The sequence below is a fragment of the Micropterus salmoides genome, unplaced genomic scaffold (genome assembly GCF_014851395.1).
Source record: "Micropterus salmoides isolate LMB-PRFRI ecotype aquatic unplaced genomic scaffold, ASM1485139v1 Ms_hic_scaffold_10, whole genome shotgun sequence".
Lineage (NCBI taxonomy): Eukaryota > Metazoa > Chordata > Actinopteri > Centrarchiformes > Centrarchidae > Micropterus > Micropterus salmoides.
In genome coordinates this window covers 25,612,386-25,632,753 of record NW_024040041.1, presented here as the reverse complement: position 1 = coordinate 25,632,753, position 20,368 = coordinate 25,612,386, and the positions used below count along the sequence as shown (strand labels likewise).

Here is a 20,368-nt window from a genome sequence, read left to right as displayed (position 1 = left end):
ACATAATAATACTCCACACCGGACTGTCATCCAGCTCTGTACCCTGTAATGGACTGCTTGACAATAAAATGACCTAATATTTTGAGGCTGCACCTCTACAGGTGTGCCGATGCATTTGATTAGGGCAGTGCTCAGGCCTATACACTAGAGGGAGACATATGCCACGATTGTCTCTCTTGTGGTTCACTGGAAGAAACACGAAACCCGCCCACATGAACGATGAGAATGCCTGGATGGACGTTTAGGGTCAACGATTAACTCATTAGTAGTACATTAAAATGTTTACCAGTCCTAACAAACAGACAGACAAAAAACAGTTTCTCATGTATTACTTGTGATGTTAAAAATTCAGATTCATTCATTATGCATTTGTGGATTGAGTTTTGTTTCCTGATTCACAAATGCAGAGGTTCCACCCTAGCACATTAGCCTTTTTCTCGCACCCTGGTAGCCACAGTCTATGCTATGTACATAGCCTACAGCAACTAGCCTATTTAACAACTTCATCTCTTAAGCCAAGATGTAGATTTACCGATACATACTTTGACAAAGACCAGTCAAATGTAAGTTACAATATTACTTTCACAAATTATAGCTTTTGCATGCTGCAAGATCAACCCTAAAATGTTATTTACTAGCTTGAGAACACTGATTAGTTGACCAGCTGTTTGTTATGATGAGTTTCAAGTCAGGAGGTACTCAACAGTTTCTGTCAGGAGGTACTCAACATCTGGAATGAGCTCTGACTCATAATGATGTAGCTACTTGGATGTTCTGCAGAAGACAGCAAGGATGTTACATACCAATGATCAAACACGTTAGAACAGTATGTAACAGTGAACCCTATGTTAACTTTAAGAGGCATTAAACATTTATGGTAGTTTCCCCAAGATCTGCATTGATATTATCCATTACAAATGATGCACATGTTTATAAAAAATATGAGCATATGGATGTACAGATAACCACACAAGCAGTACCAGTAATAGACTCCACATAGTTGCTGTAGTGTTACTTGTTTTACTTAATGTTGGCTTATAGGGAAGTTAGCATAGACAGTCCTAATGAATGCTCTTTTTTATTTCCAAGGTAAATTACCAACAAACTGTATACTAAAACAACTTGATATAATCCACTGTAACTGGATTAGGCTGTTGTGAACAGGCAATTGTGTCAGAGATATGTTGTGGGATGTAAAGGGTAAGTGCAAAATTAGACTTACTGGTAAAATAACTACTGAGGTTTGATCACATGGCCATGCTACAGGAAATATTCTGAGACTTAAGTGGTGATAAAATGTGGTCAAATGAATTTCCTGCCCATGCACACTGACATTCATTTGATTAGTAACGCTTACATATACTGAACTAGTGAATATTGAATTGAATGTAAGAACATAGCTAATCTTTGATTATTTCTTTCATGATACATCTGTGACATTTCTGAATAAAATAAGAGATAAATAAAAAATGTCAGAGTATCCACTCAAGTCAGTATTTAACATTTATGTTGAACCCTGCGTAAATGAACAATGTGTAAATTGTGTTATGTGAAAGCAAAAGATTTTGTGCAGTGTTTGATTAAAGTTCCAATCTCTCCTCCTCTCCGGCACTAAATTAGAACGTTTTTTGAGAAAATAATCTCTCTGTTTAGTGTAATGATTTCATTACTTTTACATTTACATTTAGATATTTTCATAGTGTTTCTGTAGCTAGCTTTTTTACTGAATGAAGCTGGGAGACAGAATGCAACATTCAGCTTCTCAATAAAATCACACAGGGCATCTGTGATATTTATTATAATGTTCATCCAAAATGTAATGCCAACCAATGTCACACAAAGTGAATAAAGAAAAGAGTTAGATAAGTATTTCTATTTCAGAGATTTTAGACAACTCATTGTTTGATTTCAGAAATATGAATCTCAAAAAAAACTTTCTTTTAGGTATTTTTAAGTCTGATCTTAATAAAGGGTAAAAGCAGTTTTGACATTTGTTTAAAGAACCCAAATGTAAAGCATCACACAAAAGTTGGTCAAGTCAGGTAAAATGAATCTTAAAGCATTCCCTACAACAAACTGAGAGAGCAAAAGCCCAGGCATCTTGTTGCAGAAATACTATCTATACAATGAACTTAAAGTCTTTTCTCCCATATAGAAGTTACAAAAGATCATGTTGGTTTCTTATTAACAATTGCAGGGCATTATGGCCAATATAATTTGATGTGCAATCAAATCTGCCCATATACACAAATAAAAATAATTCCATTTCAGTGTAACACAGTATGGCTTAAGAGAATATTGAAATAAATCAAACAATTTACATTTCAGCAACGGCAGGGCAGGCCATAATTGTTTCAAACAAATTTACAAACAAAATGAACAATAAAAAAACAAAGAAAACAAAAACAGGTGATGATGCAGAGATAAAGGAACATGTCAAAGTATTTATAAAGTAACATTGCTGAAATGCATTTCAAAAACAATATAGTCCACAAAAATCACTGTAAACCAAGTCAGCCTAGATGCTGTAGTTAAAAAGTTTTACTCCTTTTTACTGTAACTCAGCAGAGTGCTGCATTCTCATCTCATTACTACAATTAAATTTGTAATAGAAAAAAGTTATCGTTCAGGTACTTAACACCCCTTTTAGCGTGTTTTAATAATTTATAAAAATTCTATAGTACACATTTTACGTTTATCGATAAACTTTGCTGTGATTTGTTTGGAATTGCCCATTTCTATTTAGGAAAAAGGGAACTTCGCTCTGAAAGAGCAAATAACATTTTCAAAACACAAGGCTTAGGTGTAAATAATACATCAAACATGGTAAACAACACTGAAGAGGACCACAAAATGTCCATTCATTAATGTATTTTTTTTAGATGATAGTGATTCCTATTTCTACTTTAAAACATGAGCAAAACTAAAAAGCAATACTAAAGAATCTTGAACAACAAATAGGAAAGCCTCCTAAAAATACCACAAAGCAGCAATTCCTCGTACGGTAAACTGACAGTGTAGTTCTTTATGTTAATTAACTCCTTTCTGATTGTATAGTATTTAGTGCAGTCTGTAGGCATGACACAGTGAAAAATCAACAAGCATAACAGCAGGCAATCATCTGTGACTTGCATTAACAGTTTTAGTTATTTTTACAAAATGATGTTGTTGACAGCATTAACTACTTTTCAGCTACAGTAGCCGGTCACCTGACAGTGTAAAGGATCTTCTTCCCATCCATCTCTCTGCTACTACAATGCATCTCTGTCGTTGACCCTGAGTTTTCTCATTGTATTTAGTCGTTAGTTGACTCTGTATGCTACATTGGTGAAGGTGGAGGTGGCTCCTTTATACAAAGGATTGTGAGCCTGGGAAATTAAAACGGAGGAAATGCTGTTCAATTCAGTCCCACAGTGTTATTCAACTTTTTGAAGTTTAGACTTACCCCTGAATGGGAAGCTGTTAGTATGTGCAGTTAGTGTTTTAATTTGAATTATTTCTCACCGTATCCCATTTGGCTTTGGCTCTCTCCTCCTCAAACTTGGCGAACTCTCTGCGATCGTGGATGGTGACCAGCAGCTTCCAGATGAGAAGGCCAACAAGGCCCAGTAGCAGAATGGCTCCAACCACCGCCAAGAGCACCACCAAGATGTCTGGACCCTGAGGACACTCTGAAAGACGAGACAGGAAGAGTGGCAGAGAGGAAGAGAACTGATTTCCAACGTTGGTTTCCATGATGTTTGTAAAACAGTGGAGCATACTGTCAGCATCAGACACTCCAACGTGATTCAGTACATCAACACCACCATGTGTCTGAGTTTCTGTGGTGTGGCAGATAGCTGGGGTTCACTGGCTGATGATGTGTTTTTCACACTATACTGTCCTAATGTACCTAAATTACAATGCTCTGGCAGTTGAAACGTCACACATGCATACACACACGATCTTACAGTACCTGGCTCTTTTACCACAAGCAGAATGGATTTGCCACTTTCATCTTCGTAATACTGGAAGTGCTCCACGCAGTCATTTTCATCTTTGTAAGAGCAATTCACTGCATTCCCATCTTTGTCATGTAAAACTGGGGGATAAAGATGGATATTTTGGGAGTCATAATGAATGTTTCAAGGATCCAGGAACAGGAAAACAACAGTAATCATTATCACAACACTCAAGATCACTCTATATAGTAAGGACGTTAAAGATGGAAGCGTTCTTACCCAGTTCATCCACTAGTTTTATTTCATCTTTGCAGATTCTACTGCAGCTGTTGTCTTCAGTGTACCGTCCTCTCTTGAAGTGCCGACACTCAACACACTCCCTGCAAGCAGAGTCCCATACAGTTTCCTTTACACAATACATAGCGTGTATACTATTGATTGACTAAAAATTGTGGTGACCTGTTGACCTTTTATATGATGGTGATCACATCACTCTCAAGCCTAAATATCAACTTTGGATAAAAAGTTGACAAAGGAAATAAAAACCCATGGCCTTTCCTATTACGCTGCCATCAGGACGAACTTACCGTTTTAAGCCCTACAACTGCTAAGGCTTTAAAATGTTAGTTCTGTCTAAAACATGAATGTTGCAGAGTCTAGGAGATAAGACTTAATTCACATTAGCTATCTGTGTAATTTTTGTTTAGTTACTGTGAAAGTCTATTTATTTGTTTTTTGTCCATTCCCTCCTCTCTTTTGTCGAATCAAACACTAAGTTAGGAACTTACTTTTTTATAGTGCAGGAATCAGGACAGGTGGGGCATTTCTCACAGGTAGATCCGTAGGCACCAGGCTGTGTGCACTGACAAACCCCACACTCGCAGTTACCCCGGCCGCTGCACAGCAGGCCGATGCTGGACATGCAGGTGTCTATGCGTGTGCTGCAGTTACAGTTTTCTCCTTTCCAGCCAGCATCACACTGGCAGAACCCACAGCTACACTTCCCATGATCTGAAAGAATCAGAAAGGATGAGGAGGTTAATGTTATCATAGTCCCTGAAAATATAAATTATTTAAATTCAGATCAAATATGTATAATCCAATGTTACATCTTAATTCATATTAAGTCAATTTCTCTCTATAATCACATGGGTGGGGCTGGGCAAACAACACTATGAAATACAAATTACACAATTGCAAAATGAATCACTGAGTGTGTGTGTGTGTGTGTGTGTGTGTGTGTGTGTGTGTGGTCTTTAGAGTTGTTAGTTGTCCATGTGTTGCAAGCTTAGGCAAGTGTACCTTTGTGTGTGTGTTTGTAGATCCTCCAACCATGTAATTAGTATTAGGTGTAATGTGTTACTAATGTGTTATTGGTGTACTTATAGGGTGTTTGTTACTTTTTAAAATTAGAATGCTGCTTATTTTGTTAATAGTTGGTGAACTTAAACTTTATTGATACATTAACTGGTTTATTAAAAACACATAGCAATAGGCTGCATTTTAAAACGATGGTACTTCAAGTGGGTAATGCAAAAGTAGTTAAATTAATTACTTTTACGAGTACTAGTAAGCTTTATATACAGCTCTGTTTGTCTTTACAACACAATAACTTGGGAAGTAATTGTTTTTAAATCTAATCTTACTCAGCAAGTGACATTATGCTGACCTCTTAATCATCCGATTCTGACCAAGGAAATGATTCCCCATCTCATTGCAGGCTGGCACACACAAACACTTAAGACTCTACTGAAGTGTTGAAAGCACAAAAGCCATGTCGTTGAAGGAACAGTGTTACAGTGACGCAATCATTTCCTGACAGAAGATTTGCTGATTTGCAGACACCCCGCATCAGGACATTAAACTACATTGGAAATAACAGCAGGGCCTCAGAGACTACAGCATTCTTTGCACAAAACCAAACAGGATTTGGCTGTTAGTCTGGATGACTAACAACAAAGTGAATGAGTCACAGCCCAGCTGGATCAGACTGAGGGAGTGACTGGTCAAGGGTCCTTAATTCTAAAGCTCAAAAGAAATCATCTGTCGCTGTAAACTTGTGGAAACAATTCCCCACCTCCACTCTGTCAAGCGGCTTCTCTTTTAATTGTGTGTATAGCTATGATGGGATCACATGTTGTCACTGGTTAATAGTTAATGGTCTCACAAAGCATTCATTCATCACGCTTACTCTGTCGACAACATAACAGAGAGAACTGTTGAAAAACATTTTTTTTTTTGTCAAGACTACATTGTCATTGTAACAATGGATATTTTTTGCAGTGTACAGCCCTTAAACTCGACAAGAGGGAATACTTAGTGTTGTTCTTATTACTTGTAAAGTTGATTCACACACACAGAAGGGAGTTTTAGGTTTTGACCACCCTACTCTCTGTGAGACTGCACAGTAATCCGGCATAGCCATTAATCAAATGTGTGGGTCTTAGAGAAGGTTAACATGAGAGACATGATAAAAGGACAAAAACAGGGATAAAGACAGAAGAGTAAAACAGAGCATTACCCTGCTGGAGGACAAGAAGGGACAGAATCAGTGCTGTGGGGAGACTCGAGAGAAAAAACGTTGGGCAAATTGCCAACAGTGGAATGTAAACTTTCCTGTTCTCTCTCCCCTCATATTTATGGGCCCTGGGGCTATGCTTGCTGACTCCTGCGCCTTGGCGCGGGTCCCACAATCCCTTAGCAGAGGAAGAAATACACAGCCACAGGGAATCACATAGATGGAGTTTTTTGGAGCCCTGGGTCGCAGTAGCTCCAATTGAGCTGGGACTGAAGGACGCTCGTACAACAACGACATGACTCTACTGAGACGCAACAACTTAGCGGTCCCAAATTGAGCTCTGTGGGCTGTCTTACATCAGTTATGGCTTTGTGTGTGTAGGTGCATGGGTGGGCTGGTAGGTGGAGTGTCTGCGTTCAAGCTTTCAGTGTCAACACTGGAGCTTTAATACCTGTTTCTTGTCTTGCTTAAGAAAGACATCAGCTTGCCAACACACGCATGACCTTCTGTCTTCTCTTTGGTGCACCCACAGGGGGCTGGACTGTCAAATTACAGCCATCTCCTGAATGTAACTTTAAGTAGTTCATTGGAAAGTGTATGGAATTTTTAACTCAGAAGGGAGAACGGGTAATCCAGTGATCACAAGGTTGGAGGTTCGATACCCACAACATGTCAAAGTGTCCTTGGGCAGGAAAATTGCTCACAATTAGGCCAGCACCCTGCATGGTAGCTTGCTGCCTGTGTGAGTGTGTGCGTGAATGAGCAGCCAAAATTGTTTAAAGTGCTTTGGATAAAAGTACTACAAATGTAGTCATTTATTTTATGGGAAAAGTGCACTTTTAAATTTAGCATTGCACTTTTACACTGGTGTATTACAATAGACAGATAAAAAAGAATGATCAAAATCAATACTAAGATATCCTGACTTCTAGCTTCCAAAATGCTGGTTCCTAGTATTCCCATAATGCAGCTTGATAGCATATATTAATTAGATCCTCCTTGCTTGATAAACACATGTTTTTCAAACTCATTGTTGTTGCTTGTAACACAGGATTTCTGCTAAAATTTTTTGGTGTCAAATTCCAAAAGGGAGATACTCTTGTGACATCACTCTTGTTATTTCCTTGAACTTGGCAAAGCTCCTCCAGAGCAATAGAAAACATACAGCTATGTTCGCAAGTTGAGTAATACTCCAGTTTGGTTTGGAGAGGGTTTCCCCTTTCAAAGACCAGGATGTGTTAAACATGAGACACTTATTTCCCTTTGAATCAGAGTTAGTATGCACACTAGAGTATGTTTGCTCTGCTTAATGTACATAAAGATAAAAGAGCAGTTTCCCATTCTGCTATTGCTCAGCCCCCTCTTTACAATCACAGGCCCAAACTGACGATACATTAAATTACCCAATGACAAAGCCTATTAAAGTTTCATCACTCTGATTGAGTAAGTGTGCACTGAGCTGTGCAGACTTGTAATAGGGAATGAGACCGCCTTATGCTGCACTGCTAGAAAACCACAGAAACTTGGTCATTGGTAAGCATTACTGTTTATGCTGAACAGCTAACTTATGCAATTATTTACACGTCCTTTCTAAGCAAGCAAATAATTGCACATTCATTTTGAAAAGGCTGTGGATTTTTGACATGTCAAGCTTAGTATCAGAGCACTATGTACACTGAATAAGGTGTGTTTACAGACTGAGAGTGACTGGAAGAAAACAGAGTACATTCCAGTAAAGTCAGATGACGCCTCAGAGCAGGGAAAAGGGAGGGAGGGGCAACTTCATCCTTCCTGCTAACGCTGACATAAAATAAAGAGTGGCTTCACCCAAATTACAAAAAGAAATTCACCAAATTACAAATAAGCACATTTACCTTTAGTGATATATAAACACGCAGATAGTTTTAGTTTTATGTGCCTAACTTGTTTTGTGTTTCATTGCTGTCAGATCCATTAAGTGCTTCAGCAGAGAGAACTAACAGGGAGATCCTGACAGAAAGGAGTGTATCTACTCACCAGAGCACAGTGCCCCTTTGAAGCGCAAGCAGTTGAAGTTGTCACATTCGCAATATTTGCCCCACACCTGACCAAACTCATTTGCATGGCAGGAGCACTGTCCACACAAACAGTTGCCTCTCCCATTGCAGATTGGGCTGCCTGGCTTCGGGATGCAGTTTTCATCAGCAGACGGAGTGTAGTCCTCCGCTGAGCACTCACATCGCGGGCCCAGACGACCCTGGTGACACTGACACACACCGCACTCATGGGTCCCGTTGCCGTTGCTACAGAAGGAGCTGTTGGTTTCAGCCCTTGCCGCACAGTCGCAACTACAGGCAAAATCCACCGTGACCTCCAGGGAATCCTTGAAGCCTAGAGGTTTAATGGTAAAAGTGCGGCTCTTTTCTTTAGGGCAGCCACGTAACTGAGCCTCCACGCTAAATGACACCTGAAGAGGAATTAAATGTCTCTGTGACAGTCTGTATGTGTAGATACCAGATGTGCATGTCAGCATCTCAACTGATACTCACTGTGTCTCCAATCTTGAGGTTAGAGCAGGACTTGAGTCCCGGGATGACCTCTCCTTTTAGGCAAGTGGCATTGAAGAGGAGATTCAACTCTTCTGGGACGTCCAGTAGCTCCAGCTCCAATTTAGAGCGGATGTTCTGCTCAAAATATAGTTATTTATCAGAGGTTAAGCAGTTGTATCATACTGTTATACAGATGAAACAGATAACATCAATCAGCATGATCTACTTGTTGTCCTAAGTTTAGGAAATCCTTACCGCATAAGCCTCCTCAATTAGCTGAATAACATTCCCAGAGTCATCTGACAGTGTTCCTACCACGGTTCCTGGAATGAGCTGACTGTACTCCTGGGGACACAGACATGACAGCAAGGTGATGAGACAGTTTTTGTGTTCAACAACTTAAAAAAATCCATGCTGTGACACAAGTGCAGTTTGTATACCTTGTAGAGCGACACCACATAGCTGGTCACAGCAAAAATTAAATTTATGTTGTTTTCAGACATTTTCTCTGTCATAAGCGCCAAGGAGGGATAGTCCTGGAAGACACAGGGTGCAAGTTGTTTTCAGTGGAAGCAGGTTCTGTTCAACAACTCCAAAAACTATTAAAAGCCACTGAGATTGACTGATGTCCTTAAATGTGTGCCTTTACCAGCACGGTAGATTTGTTGTAAAGGTTGTCATTATCAAGGTAACATTGTCCATCATTGGGCTGGACAATTCCAGCTAAACGTCCATCTAGAGCGGTGTGAGTTACGGCGTCAGTGGTGAACACCAGAAGGTGTGAGGCATCTGGACGCCAGCCAATCTTCTCCTAATGATGATGGACACATAATTAAATATGAAGCAAAGGAAAGACTAAACTGTACTGGAAGTATGCACGCACTCAGTTTTTGCAAATCGGTGAGCATGTGAATATGTATCTGTATATGATTACATTTTCATACCTTGCACACAACAGCCTGCATGACAGCATCAAATCCACCCTCCGGAGCATCTCTATTTCTAGACACCTGCTGTTTCTTCACCTCCTCAGTGAAGCGAGCCACTTTGTCCGTCAGTGACAGCACATGCTTGAATCCGAATTGAGCCTGGCAATTAGTGCTAATTCTGCATAAATTGAATTGGTGGATGGGAGTGAATCAGTGAAGGAGAAAAATCAATTTTAAAACACCAGATCCGAATCTCAGAATCTTCTACCCGGCTCTTTCTCCTTCTCAAATGTAACACCATCAATAACTTACCCATAGCAAGGGTTCTTCACTGCCTCTGGCGGATACATGTACATGTAAGGGGACGTGGTCTTGTCCACAAAGGCTCCAAACCCCATTCGCAGGTTGCTTGTGGTGCGGCCCATTGCCTCAGCAAGCTCATTGCCCAAGGTGCGAAGGCGAGCCAAGTCGTCCTTCATTGAATATGAAAGATCCATCAGATAGTAGAGGTCCACTGGGTAATCTGCCACCCGTTTCACTGACACCGTGAAACGCTTAGCATCACCTGGGAGGGGAGGAGCAGAGATGGAAGAGTACATGGCAGATTGAATGATATCAGGTGGTGTCCAAAAACATTTTTCTTTCTTTCAAATGAAAAAGATTAAATTATAATGAAATATAGAAATCACTGTTTAAAATGGACCAGAACTGGTGCATGTATGACAGTGGTAATGGTCTTTGGTGTCTGGTATCTCAACGGTACCAATGCATGTATCTGGTCTTACTATTTATAGACGATGTCTGGTTGGCTGTAAAAGTACCTGGTCTTAGTGTCATACGGAGTTTCTGAGGCTTTATCTGAGTGATGTCATCAGCAGACCCCGAGGCCTTGTCGCTGAGTGGCGCATCCGCCTGAATAGTCAGGGTGCTGGTGGGAAACTCCAAATTCGCCTTACTGCACCCTCCATTCAGCAGATTCTCCTTCAGGTCGCAGTGGGATGCGCTGGATCCCCCTTTCCCAAACTCCTGAAACAACCACACCTGATCTGTTAAGCAATTAAGTAGAATTCCATAAAAGAAAATCAATTAATTATTATTATTATTAATCAGCCTATAATGCTGATTTATCCACCCAAAGGCAGGCTCAGGTATCTCCCAAGTAAAGGAGCCCTGATTCCAACACCCATTTTCCCCATTTTTGAAAGTTCAGAGGCTACAGTGTATTCGCATGATAAAGAACAATCATCAGAAGATGACAACAAGAAGAATGCTGTTGCGAAACTATGTCTCTGTTGTAACTTGCTGTGCTAAGTGATAAATGGGAGGAGACTAGCCACTGTGGATGTGGGCACCTGGTGTTTTTACCTCCTGAGAGCACCATGCACAGCTGGGGTGAACAGCCAAGCACTGTTGACAAGTAGTAACTCCTCGTGATGTGCAGATGTTGGAACCTGTGATAACCACACCAGCAGAAATGTAACTCAAAATACATTTCCACACACATCACAAAATGAGTTTAATTTCCTCAAATGCAGATATCACAGCCAGCGTCTTTCACAAGAGTAGTGTGCAAACATTTAAGTGCTTAATGAAGTCACCCTTCAGTTTACCCTTCAGTTTACCCATTACTGATGCTAATCCTCATTATGAGAGTTATTTAACCATGTAAACAAATTGCACCAATTCAATCCAAACATTTTCTATTTGTCATTATGTATGGCCTATGGGCGTGGCTCACTAGAGTTAAACATAGAAGTCAAAATGTTAATTTACCTCTGTAAAAAGTGTTCGATGTGTAAAAATTTGCATGAGTAATTTGAATGTATAGATTTACTTTGACTCTTGAATAACCGCCTGAAATCATATGAACTCCAAAATAAAGTGGTATAGCCTAGTCAAGTGCCGCTGAAGTAAACACAACACACAACCGATGGATTTGAAGACTGAACTGAAAGCACCGCATGGTGTATGGCTTTTCAGTTGCACTAGGCTACTTGAACTATTAAGTCTGATGGTGTAGACAGTATAGAAAGTCCGTCATAGTGTTTAGTTAATTTAGTTCATTTTTTTAAGTTACCCTTATGAAAACCCGTAAATAAGGTACGTAGGCTATTTCCTGATAATGAAACTTATCGATTTTGCTGAGGAGACCCGGAGATCCTGTGGAGGACCCCTGGTCACTTCGTTTTAGGGAAACACATCCTGAATTGTTTCACTCCCTTATAAGGGAAGGTGGCGAAAGCTCTGACGGAGTAGCTCAATTAGGCTCCAACTAAAAGTGGGCTATCGCTCCATTCAAGTCAGCAGTGAATTATTCTGTTTTGCGTTTAAGAATAATATGATCATCAATACAGTTTACTATGACTATTAACAGTATGCGGTAACTTCAAACATTCTCTAGAAGTAAAGGGGAGTAAATATCCTCTGGATGCTTAATCAGGTGAAACTTTTCAAAGTAGTTCAAGGAATAAAACTTCTTACCAAAAACGTTTGATGCCGATGACAAAAAGAGAAACAGTATCACTGGACGGTCTAAAAAGGTTCCCATGGCTGAGGAGTAACAGAGCCGACTTGACATTAGTTGTATATAGTCCCTGTGGGCTTGTTCACGCAACATGAACGCCTTTCCTCATTCTTGACTAAACGCGCGTTTCGCCCTGTCCGTGGTTGGGTCATACAACTTTCCTCCTACATTAACCCCCCCCCCCCCCCCACCCTCCCAGCATGGAGGAGCAGCTACGTTTATGGCATGTTGACACTCGTTTCTGAATGATTTAAGATAAGTTGAGACAAAAAACTAGTGGAGTAACTGACAAGCTGCATTCACTCTGTTTCACAATTTTAACAGCTATTGTGGATACATGGGCAGATTTTTTAGGTCTCTCTGTAACTCTGCTAATCTTAAAATTAGCCAGGAGTGTTTTTCTGTAATAACACTATAAGTACAGTATGTGCACAACTTGGCACTATTTTTGTGTTAGTTTGCAAAAAACAATAGTAGGCTATTTTTTTTTTTATGAAATGATATATGGTAAATCAAACTGAACATTTTGAACGCCTTGTCACAATAAAAAGACCATTTGCACCACTGCAAATTCTCACCTTTTCCCAGCTATGAACAACCCCTCCTTTTCCATTGTGAGTTGCATTGTGGAAAATAGTGGCATCAACACTAATGGGCATATTACCTAAAAAGTCATATATGGTTAGAATTATATGGCACTGGATCTGTAGTGTTAGACTGAAATTTTGAACTTGATTAAATGTAGACTTGTGATTAAATACTGGAGATAAGCAACATTTTGGACACCTGCACACTGCACAGAGGTGTTTGGCAAGATAGACTGCTGCTTTGCATGTAGTTCATATTAAGGATACAGTTTATTTGAAATTACTACCACAGTGCTCCTCTCACAATACACAGACAATATTTCACAAAAAAATAAAATGACTTGCATCCTGTACAAACACTTTGCATGTTGCAATGTTTTCGGCACAAAATGTGCTTGTAATGTAAAGCAAAAGTGGAATAATTGGACTCGAGCTTGAAGTAGCCAGCAAGTGGAGTTGTTGTAGAATGACCCCTAGTGGGAAAACTTATATATAGAAGTGTTTTGATCTGGCTCAAGTGGCCACAATAAAAAGGGAGACACACCATGGCAACATTTAACAAAATATGTTTATTCAACCCAAATTAGGCCAAATTAAGAATTGTTCCAAATTAAAGTTATTAAAGTATCGGGTATGAACAGCAGTGCTGTCAGTAGTGTCAGGGCAGGATGATGGATGGGTACGTGAGGGTGTTGTAATGTGCAGGAAACAAGATAAATACAACTAAAGCAACATTTCCTGCAGAAAACCTTCCCCCATTCCACTGAATGAGGGAGCATGCGGAAATGTGCCAGCTTCTAAAACAAACAAACAAACAAATGAAGAAAGAAAAAGAAAAAGAGTCAGAATATGGAATAAAAGCTAAGACTGCCCTACAGAACTGAACTTTGGGAAGTGTGTGGTGGCGGTGGTGTGTTTGTGGTGAGGCCTGTAGACGCTGACAATGCTTCTTATCTGCACACTTGTCCATTATTGAATCTTTATTCCTGGGCCTTGCTCTTATTCTCTTAGCTGGTTGCTAAGTTACTGCCACCCGTGTACAAGAATTGCCGCTAGAAGAAATGAAAGAAATAGAGAAATAAGTAGAAAAGCTGTAATAGTCAACTTTTCTGCAGGCATTAAGCTCTAAGTGTGGGTGAAGGGTGCATGTGGGCAATCAAACCACCTCCCCAGTATTGACTGATTTGGATCTATTGGCCCCAAAGCCTTTTGTGGCCACCACCCCCACCGATGATTGGCATTTTGGGAAGAGCATAGCACCAGTTGTCCTGAGTAAAAAGACAGAGACTGGGTCAGATGGCAGCCAATTAAGACTGAACAAGAAGCAAGGAGATGGTGCTGGAGGAGGAAAGGGGGATTGAAGGGCCCTGACCTGTGTTACAGATCCATGTGGAGCCCTTTAAGCTTTTCACTGAGTCTGAGAACAGCATCACAGAGAGCCAATATCAAAAAGCAATCGCTCTCAGACAGAATCAGTGTTTGGTTAACCACAACTGACTTCACTGAGTTAACTGGCGGGTGGAGGGATATGAGTTTTTCTAAGGTGAAGGTTTGGCCGGCTTATGAAATGTGACCCGGAGGAGAAGTTTGTGTTTGTGTTGTGACGCTTTGCTATCTGATCTGCCTCTTCCTCCTCTAGCACACATTCTGGATCTGCAGCATACATGACGGTGACAGCTTATATGAGGAGAAAGTACAAATAAATAAAGTTAGAAGTGAGGACATATGTTGGATGGAATGCATGAGGGCATTTCTTTTTTTTATAAAAGTGCATCCAGACCTCAGAACTGTGGGAAGTCTATCGTTTATTGTAGGAACAAAGATGACAAACTGGTTGAAAATGGCAAATAAAGGGACAGAAAAGACAGGCAGATCATGGTAGCCTGCTTTGCTGAGATGGTGAGATGTGTCTAAATGGAAATGAGGTTAATGGGTAGCGGATGGTGGAGTGAATAAGATGTATGCACAGGAGAGACAGTGCAGGAATTGCTTCAATTAGATTCATGAAATCTGTAATCTGTGTTTCAAACAAACAGATTTTCACCAGCCATTCAAACGAACAGGACGCAGTAGTTGCACTGGGAATACGCGCTCCCACACACTCACACACACACACACACACACACACACACACAGAGAGTCTACATCCGTGCAAACCAAAGCAATGAAGTCATTATCTCCTTAAAATAACTTTAATGACTGATGGTTGCTTAGTGTGGGGTTGATGTGGGGCACCATTCTGCTGTGGTGCTGCGTCCCTGAAATCTGTATCAGTGTGTAATTAATGACTGCATTTACCTCTGCATGATTAAAAGTCCCAAAGGTGGCTAACTCCTCAAGATCAAAACATGGCCTGTAACACTTTCCCTGCGTCTCGTGGTACCTGGTCTGTCCATATTTATTTTCTAAAACGTACTTTTTTAATGCACACTGTACTCACCGTGGTGTTCCCTGGCATTTAATTGCACACACTCTCACTCTCCAGCCCACAGGGACACAGTGGCTTCCTCGCAGAGCTTTGGGTGCTTTGATCAGCTAATAAAGGGGCATCTTCCCTGTGAGGAAAGTCTGTTCCCTCTGGGGCGGAACGTCTTAAAAGGGCGTGTCCATTTTGAGTCTTGAGTCATGTCAGGCCCTTTGGCAGCAGCACCACAAACAAAAATGATGAGGGGTAAGGAGCAGGGGGGCGGATGGGGTCAAACACCACCTCCTTGTTGCTAGGGATGTCTTCACTTATTGTGTTGCTAGGCTGCCAATTCCCTCATGTTAAGACGTTTCCCCCTCTTTCCTCCGTCCAGGCACCTCATCGCTCCCTCCCTCTCCTTCTCCTTCTCCTTCTCCTCTAAACTAAAATAACTTCACCAACCATCTGTCACTGGACTCACAGGTCTACTGTTGCTTAGGAACAAGTCAGACACTCACATTCATGTCTATAAGCATCCTCATATGAATATATCTTCATATACAGTTATATGAACAATAAGCCCTGGTTGGACACCGGGACATCACTGAAATGTCTGGCATTCACAGCAAGTCCGGTCCGCCGAAGAGTGTGAAGTTATAAATCAGCAACAGGTTCTTAAGTTTGTGAAGATTTTAAAGGGCATAACTTCTTGAAAGACATTTAATAGTGACATGACAAATTTTCAAAAGATGTTCATAAGTAATTCAAAAGAGCAACATGTTCATTGACGTTTCCTCCCCATTGACTTTGCTACCACTTTCTCCTCATTTGTAAATTCTTTTAAGTTTTGTACTTTAAAGCCTCAAAGAGGAATTGTTGGGTTTCAACTGCAGCAGAAGATTTACATATTGACAGAGAGATGAAGTGTAAGTACAAGCTACTTTCCATAATCACACTGCAATGAATAATAGAACAGAATCAAATTTCGCAGAGCTGATTTACATGCTTCCAATTAATTTGCAGCAACCAAATCCAAAGGCTAATGAGATTATTTGATCTTATTGTACACCAAAATACTCCTTGTTCTTCTGTTATCAGTCATTAATAAATAAACTGAAAGTAAACCACCTCCAGGTTTATGAAAGGTATTTGTGGATGCTAATCATTGTTTGTACACATGCTTGTCAGTTGGCTGAAAGCTGCTTACCCAGACATCAGGAGCATCCCAAATTGAATTTCATGGCCCTGGTTTTTAGACAAACAGCAGATTAATTTGACAGGCTTACAAGTCTTAGGGGGGGGGGGGCGTTTCAATGTGTGTGAGGAAGTTTTTATTAACCTGTTGAAGTTTATCGCACTGCAACTGTTCAATTTCACATCAATATAAGCAGAAGTGAGGGATTATGATAAAATAGGGAAAGATTGCTGTAGCTTTTGCAGCAGCTATAATCTTTTGGCAGTGTATTAAATTAGCGCCCAGTCAGCAATAATTTCTAATTTGGTTATAGTACCTAATTTCAGAAATTCTAAGGGTCCTTTCTCCTCCTGCTGGCCAAGTACCCATCCATCACATAACTGTATCTGTGTTGATGTTTAGTAGAAAGCAGAAAAAGGGAGAATCTTGCAAAAATTTAGACTTTGATGTATGGATGGAAACCAGCTTAAATATTTAAAAGTAATCTAACAATAAAACCATTTTGAGTCATTTTTTAAATTACATGTAGAATGCCAAAATGACAAATGAACTGCTGGCCTTGAGAGGGACATATACTATATTCTTTTGAGCAATTCAACCCAAACTCATTGCTATTTCTTTACAGTCTAATGATTTATTGGTTGATGGGTAGACATCCACAGAGATAATATTAGGTAATGTAAACCAATAACAAAAGGTAATTCAAAGGTAAATACTAGCACATACATATTAACACATTTTGTCCACAAATGCCTGTCAATACACACTTTACACATACTCACACTTTGCATGTAGAAGGGGATGAGTGTTGAGGTAGAATAACACTATGTTCACGAAGATAGAAGAAAACTCTTTTATTGTATTAAGAATCATTAATGATTTGAAACTTTTCACTTAATTCATCAAATGTTATATTTGCACTGAAACGTGCTGTCCCAAAGGCTCATATTTCTTTACTTTGCTTGGGTTTCATCTCCACCTTAGTAAGTTGGTGTCCCAGGCACTTGGCAAAGTGAGATTTGAATAACCCTTTCCAATAAAAAGAGAGAGTTGTCTGATGATCAGGGGTTTCATTTCAGCCGCTGCCTAGGAACAGAAACAGCAGGCAGCGTGAAAGCAGGGGAGTCAATATTTCTGATAAATATTTGCCATGGTGCAATCATAGTTTATTAATTCATGTCTTCATTTCTCAGTTAGAGCTCGCTGTGCCTATATTGGTCTCTCTCTCAAAGCCTATAATTTACTGTGATAGTTTCCTCAGCAACAGGCATAAAATTCTATAAATGCCTTTCAAAGTTGCAGATGACAATCCTCATTTTGATTCTAATGGAACTGAAAGCCTTTTTTTAGGTTTTAAATGATTTTCAACACTTTTATGAGAAGCCTTCAAAGTCAGTTTATGTCTGAATCAATATTGGTGAGGCTTTCAGGCGTTATTGATGCGTGATGTTTTTAGTTTTAGTTAAAAACAGATCCCATGTGTACTCCAGTGGAACCAGTATTCAGAAGGGAAATTATAAGTAGACTGAATGCCAAGAACTATTTCTTTCTTTCTTTCTCTTTTTTGTACACCAGAGGGGCAGCGCATTATCTGAGGCCATCTGAGTACCTCCCCTGGTGAGGAGTGGTGGTGTGGTCCACGGGGAACTCATCATCACTTTAAAACGCACCAGAGACTTGGCACAAAAGAAGCATTCGCAGGCGAGCACGGGCGCAAAGGGACTGTCTCTTATTAAAGGGAAACACGTTTTGCACCTTGCGCGTTGTCTAAGACACTGAAGGTCAGAAAAGCGTGTACTCTGAGTTGAAGAAACTTACTTTTGGCTGCACCTGGTGCGACGCCGTTTGACTGGAGCTAAAGTCCAGCGATGTGGATGTGGTTATTACGCACTGACGCTGTGGCAAAACTCGATGTTTCCCTGTAGAACTGGACTTTAAAAAGCGTTGTTTTTGGTTTTCTTCCGCTTATTTTTGTCTGAACAGTCACATGACGCAAACTGTTGCTTGGAGTCCAGGTTCTGTGGTGAGACTGTGTATCTGTCAAGTGGAGTCGCGCGTCACTTTGCTGATAAACCGCAAGGAAACATGAACGTCTCCTTCTTCGACGTGACCCAGGGCGCGCTGTTTAACGGGAGTCAGACCCTCGCTGGGACTCTGGCGACATACGCTGGCAATGACACCGACAACGTGGTGACCGGCGACGGCGGAGGGTCCCTGGTGCTGGTGCAAGACGAGCGCAAACTCTTCGTCATGCGTGTGGTGCAAATCGCGGTGCTGTGCGTGTTGTCGCTCACCGTCGTGTTCGGTATATTTTTCCTCGGGTGCAACCTAATGATCAAATCGGAGAGCATGATTAACTTCCTGGTGAAGGAACGGAGACCCTCCAAAGACGTGGAGACGGTCATGATTGGGCTCAGCTAGAGCATGGAAAGTAGGTGCTGTGAAAAACTGGGGCGGAGATCCGGTATGAGGATCTGATGCCCGTTTCCTACAGCAGGTCAAAATCTGCATCTGCATGTACTTCTTAAAGACGCCCTGTCTGTGTCATAGTGAGGAAAGATATGCAAAAACGTCATATTTCCTTCTGAAAAAAAAAACGACTACAGGAAAGTAGTTCAGTGACCAATGTTTGTGCGTAAAGTTTATGCGTAAAACACGGGCAATTGTTTACACATGGGCAGATATCTTGAATCTTATGAGTGAATTAAATGTTGCCAACTTGAACAAAGTGACGAAAATGTTTACAAGCTGTTACCTCATTTTTTTGGTTTTGTTGTTTTATTTTTGTAAATTTAAAATGGTTGTTAGTGAATGTTTTTAAAACTGTCAAAGAGCATGATTGTGAATTCTTATAGTTACACGTCTGCCGGTGTACTGGACGTGTTGGATATGTGGTATTCTCTATACAAAGTATTTTTCTTGGTCTCGTTTGGTAATTACACTATAAATGAAATCTTGCACGTTTTTCAACAAACTCCTTCATAGCTTTATGGGGTGATTCTGGACCTGTTTGGCATGCTCGCTAATTGATCTGTTAAGTGATTTTTGGACCAGTTTTGCACTTTTGAAATCACTGATGCTGCATGAATTATTTTGTACCAAAAAACTTGAAATTGCGGCATGAAATTAAAACATTGAAATGACCATATTAAGCTTTGTCATCTGTTAATTACCATGATACATTCATTTCAGTGTGCATTATCAATATTTTTTATAAAAAAATATTTTTTTCAGAGAAATATTTTCCCCAAAATATTGTGTAAGTATTTTTACTTAGAACTGAATTATTACTATACCGAATCTCTAAAGAACCACGTATTATTTTACTTTTTAATTTTAAACTCAAATCACATCAGACTGATATGATCTTTACTGCACAAGATGAAGCATTAAGTGAAAATATTAAACACACAATAGTAGTTGCACTTGTAATGTAAATTTGTCCTTTAGTGAGTCTTCTGAAATAAAGATTCCAATCCAGACGTCTTTTAAGGGTTTTATTCTTTGCAAAGGGTCAGACAAACATACAGAGTGCCAAACAGTCTGCAGAGTGTAAGACAAACAGCCAGTGAAGAAACAGGTGACTTTATACTGTAAGGGTAATACGCAGCTATCCAAGGGAGGAAGGGAGTAGGGACCAGCTGTCCTGAGATGAAGGCCTATCAAGGACAGTCTGATAAGAAAACTCTCTAACGAGCATCTTTCCCATGGAAAACTTCACCTAGCTGTAACATAATAAAAT

The 20,368-nt window shown here is 40.2% G+C and overlaps 2 protein-coding genes across 2 annotated transcripts; one reads left to right on the top strand and one right to left on the bottom strand.

Annotated features, from left to right (window-relative positions):
• Positions 1 to 1,759: 1,759 nt before the first annotated feature.
• Positions 1,760 to 12,588, bottom strand: LOC119892793 (integrin beta-3-like). The gene is made up of 15 exons (XM_038704825.1): positions 12,398 to 12,588; positions 11,282 to 11,367; positions 10,738 to 10,942; positions 10,229 to 10,481; positions 9,932 to 10,094; positions 9,637 to 9,798; positions 9,428 to 9,523; positions 9,243 to 9,332; positions 8,988 to 9,122; positions 8,476 to 8,905; positions 4,730 to 4,952; positions 4,221 to 4,321; positions 3,956 to 4,081; positions 3,505 to 3,671; positions 1,760 to 3,368 (listed from the first exon to the last, which is right to left on the bottom strand). Exons 1-15 carry the CDS (start codon positions 12,531 to 12,533, stop codon positions 3,303 to 3,305), a joined length of 2,439 nt encoding a protein of 812 aa, XP_038560753.1. The 5' UTR covers positions 12,534 to 12,588; the 3' UTR covers positions 1,760 to 3,302.
• Positions 12,589 to 17,538: 4,950 nt separating this feature from the next.
• Positions 17,539 to 20,108, top strand: rprml (reprimo-like). The gene has a single exon (XM_038704824.1). It carries the CDS (start codon positions 18,712 to 18,714, stop codon positions 19,045 to 19,047), a length of 336 nt encoding a protein of 111 aa, XP_038560752.1. The 5' UTR covers positions 17,539 to 18,711; the 3' UTR covers positions 19,048 to 20,108.
• Positions 20,109 to 20,368: the final 260 nt, after the last annotated feature.